This window comes from Marmota marmota, unplaced genomic scaffold (genome assembly GCF_001458135.2).
Source record: "Marmota marmota marmota unplaced genomic scaffold, marMar, whole genome shotgun sequence".
Classification (NCBI taxonomy): Eukaryota; Metazoa; Chordata; class Mammalia; order Rodentia; family Sciuridae; genus Marmota; species Marmota marmota.
Window position 1 is genome coordinate 35,494,044 of NW_026000016.1, and position 11,477 is coordinate 35,505,520.

At 35.5% G+C, this 11,477-nt stretch overlaps 1 protein-coding gene across 4 annotated transcripts in view; it reads right to left on the bottom strand.

Moving 5' to 3' along the window:
* The window catches only part of LOC107140574 (putative uncharacterized protein encoded by LINC00467 homolog), a 51,804-nt gene extending 40,823 nt beyond the window's left edge, over positions 1-10,981 (bottom strand). For 2 of the 4 annotated variants that reach the window (XR_001503298.2, XR_007349794.1), the window contains exons 1-3: positions 3,710-3,801; positions 3,085-3,166; positions 2,803-2,949 (exon numbers count right to left, since the gene is read on the bottom strand). Coding sequence is in view for 1 of the 4 variants with exons in the window: in XM_048809423.1 (XP_048665380.1) it covers positions 2,803-2,949; positions 3,085-3,142 (205 nt within the window). In the remaining 3 variants the exon portion in view is untranslated. Of the gene's footprint in view, positions 1-2,802; positions 2,950-3,084; positions 3,167-3,709; positions 3,802-10,758 lie in introns of those variants that run through there. The other 2 variants (XR_001503299.2, XM_048809423.1) reach the window with 2 other exon arrangements.
* Between the last annotated feature and the right edge of the window lie 496 nt (positions 10,982-11,477).

The window sequence follows — 11,477 nt, forward strand, 5'->3', positions numbered from 1 at the left end:
GCTCCCTCCTCTGAAGCACGGGTCCCCTCACAGGGGCATGCAGAACGACCCCAGAGCAGGCTCTGCCCGAGGGTGCAGCGGCGAACAGGCGACCCAGGTGCTCAAGGCTGCGGTCCAGCCTTTGGAGGACAGGGCTCGGCACGCAGCCCAGCTCCAACCTCTAGGTGCGGCTGCCGGACAATGTAGCCATAGCCATCAAGACAGCCGGCAGAAAGCAAATGGCGGCTCCCGCGGAGTGGATTTTCGGCACAGAAACCGCAGCCCAGCCAATGATCCCAATCCACAAACTCTCCCTGTATAAAAAATATTCAAAAAAAAAAAAGTGGGGCGCACTGAGCTTTCTTTGCCTAGGGTACTTACAATCCACTGCTGATTACACATTCACCTTTTCTGCCCGGAGTGAAGCGAAAGAGCCCTTTATTTTATTTATTTTTATGTGGTGCTGGGAATCGAACCCAGTGCCTCACACATGCTAAGCAAGCACTCTACCAGTGAGCTATAACCCCAGCACCACCATGTATTGATCTTTGATTTTACTTCTTGCCCTTTAGGAGTCTTGTTGAAGAAGTCAATATGTAAACCAACATAAGGATGGTTGGGCCTACATTTTCTTCTAGTAGGCTCAGGGTCTATGGTCTAATGTCTAGGTCCTTGTCCACTTTGAGCTGAGTTTTATGCAGGGTAAGAGATAGGGATTCAATTTCATTTTGCTACATATGGATTTCCAGTTTTCCCAGCACCATTTGTTGAAGAGTCTATATTTTCTTCAATGTATGTTTATGGTGCCTTTGTCTAATATAAGACTGTATATATGTGGTTTTGTCTCTGTGACTTCTATTCTGTTCCATTGATTTTCATATCTATTTTGGTGCCAATACCATGCCATTTTTACTATAGCTCTGTAGTATAATTTAAGGTCTAGTATTGTGATGCCTTCTGCTTCACTTTTCTTGCTGAGGATTTCTTTGGCTATTCTGAGCCTCTTATTTTTCCAAATGAATTTCATGACTGCCTTTTCTATTTCTATGAAGAATGTCATTGGGATTTTAATAGGAATTGCATTAAATCTGTATAAAGCTTTTGGGAGTATGGCCATTTTGACAATTTTAATTCTGCCTATCCAAGAACATATGAGATCTTTACATCTTTAAAGTTTTCTTCAATTTCTTTCTTTAGTATTTTGTAGTTTAGTTTTCTTGATGACTGCCATTCTGACTGGTGTGAGATTTTTTGGTGTGCAGAAACTTTTTAATTTGATGCCATCCCGTTTATTAACCCTTGGCATTATTTCCTGAGCTTTAGGAGTCTTATTGAGAAAGTTGTTGCTTGTGCTTATATGCTGGAGTGTTAACCCTACATTTTCTTCTAGGAGTTTCTTCTGTTTTAATTCATAGCTCTTTGATCCATCTTGAGTTGATTTTTGTCAGGCATGACTATTTCTAGGGATAAGAAATGAAATCTTTGGAAAAGTAGTATTGAAAAAGACAGAAAATCTTTTTCTTATGGCAAGGTTACATTATCTTATCCTCAACAATAAAAAAACAAGTAGGAGAATTACAAAATTCAAGGAAAAAAACTGTACAGGAAAGTCATGGTTCTAATATGAAGCAAAAATGACATATGGCATAATTTTAAGGAACTTAAAAAATGTAAATGATGTTCTTAATGCTGACTAGAAACACTGTAGAGATATTTTTCCTTTGAGAATCTCAATAATCATATTAGATATATGATTTTGCATATGTAACAATATTTATATAGTGATAGTAATTTAAACACCAATTACTTAACCTGTATAAAAGAGAGTAAAGAGTTATAAGGATAATATTTATTAATTCATAGAAACACTAATCAAAACACCACTAGCAAACACCGAGAGAATAAGGATAGGTAAAACAAAAGAATAATTTCAAGTGAGATAGTCAATTGACATATCTAGAGTTAGTATGAATATGCATAATATATGTTATAATTTTGATTGCCCAGTGTCTGATTCTGCTTCCTATGTTTTCTGCTGTCAATGCTGAAAATGCCAGTGCTTGTTTTCCTAGCTTCCTTTGCACTTAGGACATAGGCATATGACCTAGGATGAGCCTATCACTGCCTAGAAGTTAATGACATAATGAGACAGAAATAATGAAGAATCCATTCTAGTCATAGTGGCAGAAATACACAGTGTCTTGTGGCAGCAGTGGCAGTGATGGTACTGGTGACATCAAGTAACACTGACATTGCAAGATAAGGCATCCAGGTTCAACAGTGGCAGTGATGGCACTGTGCCCTCATCAGGCTCTGTGAGCTAAAATTGGCTATAGTCTGGCTATCAAATTTCACCTTATTCCTATCCACATTCAGAGATGAATTCTCTATGCTTCTTGGCAATTATGTAAGTTACTCAATATAATTCCTTTTCCACTTAAATCATCCAGTTAGTTCCTTTCGCTAGTAAGAAAAAATTCTGATTAGACTACTAATAAATCAAGGAATAGAAGTATAAGCATATTACTTGAGAGAGAATAAAAATCCCTAATGTCAATGGTGATTAGCATGTGCATTCATCTACACAGTAATAGACTATTTGTTTATTTGTATTGCCCAATATAAAATAAGTTCCTTGACTGAAGAAATATTTACCATTATTATGGCACCATTACCTCCTGCCATATTTACCATTATGTCTGGCACATATTAGGTAGGCTCAATAAATATTAGTCAAATAAACAAATTATGAAGGAGGTTTAATTAATTTTTTAAAATGACTTAAGTTATATATGCAAAAACCTTAACAGGGTGGTAAACAACCTTCATTGCTTGAATCCGTCTGGCATCCTGAGGAAGATGATGCACGAGGAAACAATTCATTATCTGAAGAATCATATTTCACTGATTTATACTGAGATTCATGGTGTTTTGGGTTTTGCTTTTTTTCTTTCTTTTGTTTGTGTTTACCTTAGGGAGACAAAATGGAATGTAATTATTTTTTCAAACATAAAGAACAAATGAAAAACAAATAATTTATAAAAAGTATTTATAAAAAGTATTCAAAATCACTCAAAAGATCTTAAAGCAAGTACAAACTCCTACTTTCACACTGTCCAGCCCCAGCATCTTCAGGACTTCTTTGTGTGAACTTATGATCCATGTCTGTGAAATCTGTCTGCCATGTCTACAAAATTAAGATATTGACAAGGTATTAGAGAATTTTAGAAGCAAAATGATGTTTCTTGAGAAAGAACATGTTAAGTGGAATCAACCTCAGCAATATTAATATTTTTGAGCTTTATTCTCAAATAAACCATTTATTCTATATTTTGAAGGGCTTTTAGCATATATCCACATGTGGGTAAAGATCCCTCTATTCACTACATGTCAGGAGCACCCTTTAAATTTGACAACCTCAAATGGCTCCAGACACTTATCATTTTCCCTCAGAGGGCAACCACCGTTAAGAACAACAATCCCATCAGGAGCCACTAGACTAGAGTAGCAGTGACAGAAATTGAAAGAAGAGGATAAATGTAAGCATCAGAGTAATCAGGGATTGTATATAAAAACTGAGGGAAAGGAGAAAAAGGGTGACTTCTAAGTTTTTGGCATGAGCACTTCGGACAGAAAATATGACCATTAACAGATCTATGAAAACAATAAAGAGGAATAGGTTTGGAATATATTCTAAGAAAACATAGAATAGATTTTTTAAAAATCATACCTAAATAGAAATTTAGTAGATGCTAACAAACTCTTCAAGTAAATATATATCTCATGTTAGCAAAGATTATTTGATGGAGAAAAGAACCTGAAAGTATAAATTTGGTTTTATTTAGCAGAGTATTGAAAACCACAAGACTGAATGATATCACAAAAGAAACCATATAATGGAGTGCTAAATCTTCATCTTTCATAACTAAAGTCAAAAGATGTCTGAAGTAGATAATATCTGAATTAGGAACCATAAATATAAACATATTACTTAAAATATACAAGTACACCATCAGAAAGAACTAAAAGAATTGAAGGGAACTGCCCATGGAGATTTTGGTGGAGTACTGCACTACATTTTGGGGTGTTTTAATTATGATTAAATACTGTAAATATTAATTTGACAATTTTTTTGCATGTGCCACTGCACCCGGCTGACAAAAATTTTAAAGTATTAAATAAATCTCCCCCTTCAAAACATACAAAGAATAAATGGGGTTGCTCATCCAAGACACTGGATTTCCTTCCTAAAATTCATATTAAAACAATAATTGAGGAATAAAAATTAAGAAATGCACAATAGGATAAATAAAAGGATTCAAGCAGGAAATGTCATTTAACAAATGTCTGAAAATAGAAAGTAAATGAATGTTGACATAAGAAACTGAGTGGGATACTGGGATACTTGGGACATTACCCTGGGAGTGACTCCACCTAGCAGAACCTAGAAGAGGTTCTAATTGATCAAGGGAGACCATGAAGGATGGGTGGGAAGATCTGTTTAACATACAGCCCAGTGATTACTCCCAGGCAAAAATTCAAAAAACTGTTGAAGGAAATCTGATTGAAAGTGGGGAATTCTGGGGCACTAAGGGTAAGTTTTGATATCTTGTTTGGTGTTGGACCTTTAATAAAATAGCCAGTTACTGCCACCTTGCCTTAATAATATTAAATATATATTTGCAATATGCCAGGCAATGTTCTAAGGATGGTATAGGAAATCTTCATTTACCCCAAAACAATAAACAACATATCATTCCATTTTTGAAATGACGCAGAGTGGCTGAGTAACCTACCCACATAAGGCTAGTAAAGTCACAGAGCCTCTAGAGTGAAATCATGACAGTTAACAAGATCTCTCTGTGCTCAAAAATTATAAATCATCTTTCTTATTCTCTGTTCTTTAATTTGAATGGGCAATCAAAGAATATCAGTCAGCTATTTGAAGAAAACTGACAGCATATACAATCCAAGATAAACAGAAAAACAACCTTGATAAAACAGAAGACAACTTCAAATATATATATAACCTGTTTCTTCAGAGAGGTTGAAAAGATATTGTGCCCATAAAACAAACGAAAAAAATAGAATGCTAAAAAAAAAAAAACCAATTTCAGAAAATAAAGACATTATTTTTAGAAACTAAAAATATTTTTCAGAAATAAAAAACAATTAAGACAGGGTACAAAAGAAAAAGAGCTTAGAAAAATTAGAGAAAAGACAACAGTTAAGAGAACAAATCAAGAGGTCCAATATATGAACTGAAATTTCAGAAAGAAAGAAGAGAATGGCAGAGAGAATATCAACTAAATATTGAAAAATTTCCCAGAGCTGAACAGAGAAAGAAGTCTTCAAACTGAAAGAACTCACTGATCATTAAAGTAGACCAACGAAAACAAAACAAAAATCTTTATAAAGAATGCTTCCAGAAGAAAAATGATCACAAAGAAAAAACATTCAGACTAGCATCAGTCTTTTCATCAGCAACACTGAACCTAGGACCTATTGTAAAAATACCTTCACAGTTTTGGGGGGAAACAATTTTAAACCCAGAATTCTAAATCCAACTGATCTATCAAGAAATAGGCAAAATCAAATAATAAAAAGATATGGAAAGTTGTACACTCCAGCAAATGAAAATGTAAAAACAAGGAAAGGAGAAGGTCAGGGGTAAACAAAAAACATGGTAAACTCCAGAAGTTCAAAGGAAAAAGAAATCTCAGGGGAAGTGATTCAAAAGACTAAAAAATAATTGGTCAGCTTTAGAACAAAATGTCGGTGAGTTCTAACAAAAATGTTCTCAAGGGGCTGGGGTTGTGGCTCAGTGAGAGAGTGTTTGCCTAGCATGTGTGAGGCACTGGGTTCCATCCCCAGCACCACATAAAAATAAAAACTAAATAAACAAAATAAAGGTATTGTTGTCCATCTACAACTGAAAAAAAAATGTTCTCAAGAATTAATGTTAGCAACGATTTCCTAGCAACATGACCTTAGGGTTGTTAAGGGAAACATCATCTAAGCATATTACTACCACCTTAAGTTAAAAATATTTACAATGTCATGGTAAAATACATGTTCTTTTCAGAATGTAGTTCAGTGGTAAAGCACTTTCTTTGCATGAGCAAAGCCCTGAACTGATCTCAAGTACAGAAAAAGAGATGAAAAAACTTATTTTCATTTGTTTTTTTAATTTTTAAAATTCAGTTTATAGGAGAAAACATTGAAGTTTTAATCATAGATTTTAATGTTCCACTATAAAGGTACAGTAGTCAAAACATGAAAATTGGGAAAAAATATGGAAGAAAGCATATTAATACTAAAATTAGTCTATAAAGCCAAGAGATAATTGTACAACTTGTTGGAACAAAAAAACTTATGCTTAAATATATTGTTTAAGGTTACAAGGATAAATAATGAAGGAAATAAAAACATTTTAAAACTTCCAAATCTGTGGGAAAGATGGCTAGAGGAAATGGGGGATACTAAAAATGAGATAAGTCTTCATCTATTACAGTAGAAAATCAAAGGATAATACATAAATAATACATACTGATTAAGAAAGGACAGTCTGCAAATATTATTGAGAGATATGGCAATAATAATCAAAAAATTAAATATAAAAAGTGTTTAAAGTATTTGCCTTTGGGAAACTGTATCTGGAATGAAGAGAGAGCAGGTAGGATGGGGACTGCTATTTTTCATTAAAATCTTTTCTGTACTATTCAATCTTTTAATTATGTGCATGCATTATGTTGCTGAATGTTTTTAAATAAAATGTTTATTTTTAAAGTGAATTGAGAAGCCAGGAAAGAGAGACAATAAAGTATATTTTTTCCATTAGAGCAGGAAAAATGCTCTAGTGATTAGAGGGATTATTGAGTTAAAGGGGAAGTGTTTAAAAAAATTAAGACTCCAGACTACATATTGCTTTTTTTTTACTTAAGTTTAAAACTTAAAAATTTATATAATAAAATCTTTTGTATGCAGTATACTTAATTCTTGTAACTACCACTAACAGGATACAGAACAATTTTAATATCCCAAGAATTTCCTCATGCCACCCCTACACACACTCAAAAGTTTTCCCTGCCTTTCACTATTAGCAACCATTGATCATTGTCCTTTTATTTTTACCTTTCTAGTATGTTCAAATGGAATCATGAGTAAGTAAACATCTGAGATTGCTTTTTTAAAGTGATTTTTTTAACCTTTATTTATTTTTATGTGGTGCGGGGGATCAAATCCAGTGCCTCACATGTGTTAGGCAAGGACTCTACCATTGAGCCACAACCTCATAATTATTCTTGAAAAGCTGCATTACAGTGTGAATGTTTTAGTTGCTCAATATCCTTGTCAGACTTATTTTTTAATCCATTCTGTGTCTAATATTATCTCATGGTTTTAATTTCCCTAATGACTAATAATATTGAACATCTTTTCCTGTTCTTATTTACTATATTTTTGTCATCTGTAGTGGAGTGTCTATAAACTTTTGCCCATTTTAAATTTTTTTATTAGATTTTGAAAATTATATATTTTGGATATAAGTCCTTTGTCAATTATGTGATTTGCAAATATTTTCCCAGTATGACTTGTCTTTCATTTTCTTTCCTTTATATAGCAAAAGATTTTAATTTTGATGAACTTCAATTTATTGATATTTTTCCTTATTGATAGTAATTTTAGTGTTGTATCTAGGAGGTTTTTGCCTGACTCAGTCATGAAGATTTTCTCCTGTTTTTTTTTTCCCCAAGAGCTTTATGGTTTTAAAATCAAGTCATATGAACTAATATACAGAAATATGTTCATGGCACTATGTGCTTAAAACATGCATAGATTCCTGACTATGATTCAGGCCCTTGATTTTTTTTTCAAGAATTGTTTTGTTAACCTACTTCCTTTCCCTTTACTTATAAACTTTATATTCAACAAATCTATACCTACAAAAATCTTTGTGGGAATTTACTTGTCATTGCTTTAAATGCACAGGTCAATTTAGAGAACACTGACATTTACTTACATTTAATTTTCCAGTCTATGAACACAGAATGGGTCTTCTTTTTTTTTTATTAGTGTTTTGCATTTTAAAATGTATGAGTCCTGAGTATATATTAGCAGGTTTTTACCTAAGTATTTCATTTGTGGGTGAGGAGAGTGGGCCAGTATAATATGATAGACTCATTTGTTTTATCTTATATTCTGCAATCTGCTAAATTCACTTATTAGTTTAAAGAGCATGCTTATAGATTTACTTATATAGACAATTATTATCTGAAAACATGGATAATCTTGTTTTTTTAATTTTCCATTCAGAATGCCCTTTCTCCCCTCTTCTTGCTTTGCTAAGACCTTCAGTAAGATATTGAATAGATGTAGTGAAAATAGACATCCTTGCCCACTCCCAATTTTGGGGAGTGGAGAGTATCCAGTTTTTCACCATTAAATATGTTAATTATAGGCTTTGTGGTTGGCTTTTATTAGTCTATCAGGTTCCTAATTAGTTTGCAAAGTTTTAGAACATATATTGAATTTTGTCAAGTGCTCTTTCTGCATCTATTGCTGGAATCTTGTAGTTTTGGTTCAGTCTGTTAATATAGTGGATTATGCCAAATGATTTTCAAGTATTGTTCCAGCCCTGAATTCCTGGGATAAGTGACACTTGGTTGAAATGTATTTTTTAAAATATTTTTACTTTATTTATTTAGTATTATGTGGCGCTGAGGATCGAATCCAGTGCTTCACACATGCTAGGCAAGTACTCTATTACTGAGCACAACCCCAGCCCTAGTGTATTATTTTTAAATTTTTTTTATCCATTTGGTCATATTTTTGAGAATTTTGAGTCTGTTCAATCGGAAGTTTGATTTATACTTTTATTTTTTGTGTTATCTTTATCTGGTTTTGGTGTCAGGATATACTGGCTTTATAATATGAATTGAAAAGTCCTTCTTCCTGTCCTAAATTCTGGAAGAGCTTATATAGAACTGGTAATATTTTGTCCTTAAATGTTGGGTTAAATTAGCTGGTAAAACCATTTGGGCCTGAAATTTTTCCTTTTTTTTTTTTTTTCCTTTGCTTTTAAACACAGTTCTATTTCTTAAATAATCAAAAGACTATTCATTATATCTTTTTGTTCTTGGGTAAATTTTGGAAGTTTTGACAAGGTCCATCTCACCCAAGTTATCAAATTTATGAGTACAGAGTTGTTTATAGTATTCTCTTGCCCTTTTTAATGTCTACTGGGTCAGTAGTAATGCCCCCTTTTTAGAAATGACCTAGTACAAAAAACAAACAAACAAACAAAAAACCTGAAGACAAAAATAGAGGGAGGACATAACTGTGCCTCAAACCTTGTTATTGATTTCTTTCTCTTTCAGTTCCATATCCAGTCAGATACCAAGTTCTTTTGATTTGCCCTTGCCATTATTTCTTGTTAATTTACCCTCATTCCCAATGCTCCGTGGAACAATATCCTACCTAAACTATGCCACCTGCCACCTAACTGATCTCACTGCCTCTTATTTTAATGAACCCTTCATACTAGTGCTGGGTTCACCTTTTTGTATCTCCAATGGTTTTGCACTGCCTACAGGATAAAGGTCTTCCACATCTGGCTTACTTAGTTCTGTCTTTTGAAGTATTCTATTTCCCTAAACTTGGGGTTTTAAAAACATTTTGGGGAAGATTCGTCAATCTCCTAAAATTGAGTACAAAATGTTATATGAATGTAAATTTTATTTCCAAAGTCTATCTTTATTAGATGTTCAAAATAAGAACATGTGCAACAAATTTTTCAAACTAAATCTTTGTCTATCAATCCACTATGCTTCCCAACTGTTTCCACATCAGTGAAGAATGATCACTCCTTTGGCTGAACTTAGATTTACAATATTTTAGTGATCTAACCTATCCTTAACACTTCATACGCGAGGAGATGCAAAATATTACTAAATTTAGAGTTTAGATATCCGATAAAAAGGAACACTTGAGGGCCTGTGTGAAGAGAGAGTTGTGGGCAGGGGGTTCTTAGGCAGAAGCCAGGTATCTATAAATGTTGAGTCTAGACAGCATTCAGAAACAATTCCTCAGGAGAAGCAAATAAAAGAGACAGGCAGGGAGATCAACAGTATTTGGGAAAGAGAAAGGAGTAGTAATGGAGTCAACTTTTCAACTCTACTACATCTAAGCTATGATACCTTGGGCAAATTATTGACTTTTTCTGTGCCTCAACTTTCTCATTAGGATCGTTGATTAAATAATGTGCATGTAAAGGTCTTAGGTCAGGTCCCTTACTCCTAAGACATTCTTTTGTCAACTGTTGTCAAGTAAGAGAAGGCTTTCAGGCTATAACTCAGTAGGTAGAGTGCTTGCCTCGCAAACATAGGGCCCTGGGTTAATCCCTAGCACCCCGCCCCCCCCCCAAAAAAAAAAAAGATTAAGAGAAAAGGTTTTCAGTAAGGGAGGGAGTGGGGCTGAGAGAGATGGTCCTTTGTGGGAATGCCGTCAGCGGGTAGGGTTTTGCAACAGGATATATTCCCAAAGAACGGGGTGGAGGTGGGGGAGGCGTACTGGGGGCGGGGAATCCTCACAATACGAGGAACTCTCTAGTGTCATAAAATGTCATAACAAGAACACAACCTCTAGAATAGAAGTCGGCAAAGACGCAAGATAAGTGCTATGCGCGCTTAGGACAAAGGACACCTCTAGGGACCCGTCGGTGGGGTGGGTAAAGGGCAGTCCAGAGAGTAATCGAGAGGCCAAGGAGGAGCAGAAGGGGACCTGAAGGTAGGGTGAAGGCGGAAACGAAATGCCTGCACGGCCTCTATCGGCTTGCCTTCACGCTCTTTCTAGGCACGGTCCCGCTGCAACCATCTTTTTACTGGAAACTTCGGGGAAACTTTTTCGAGGGTGCTGAAAAGGCCAGGCGGCGACCGCCGCGGAGATGGACGCCCGTCAGCGCGCCAGCGCGCTGTGGACTGGCAGGCGGGACTTCCGGGCGCGCGCGTGTCCTCTGGCCGGAAACGTCCGGCCACGACACAGAGAGAGGCGGGAGCAAATGGTTCTTCCGTGTGCGTGGGCCTTCTGCCCCGGCTACAGGATCTGTGGGCTTGTGGGGGCGGAGACCTCTGGGAAGGGCGAAGGCTGTGGGTTGTAGCTTCTCGGTCCGGGCGTGGCCGGTTCGCTGTATCCTTTCCACACAAGTTGTGAAGAACCTCAAACTTTAGCACCACAATCAGTAATAAAGTGTCGCCAAATGGCAAAGATTTCCTGGGATTTGAGATTCTTTACTTTTGTAGATTTGCCCAGACTTGATAACCAGTTCCGTCTTGAGACTTCCCATCTGTTAGTTCAAGTATTCCCTTGTTCTTAAGGAGAAGTGTTGGGGTTTTGCACATTTATCTTTTTCCCTGGCTATTTTTGTTGTTACTGTTCCCTAGGATAGCGTGGGGTATGGTTGATCATCTGGTCGTTTTGCTGAACCTAACATTCTTAAGATT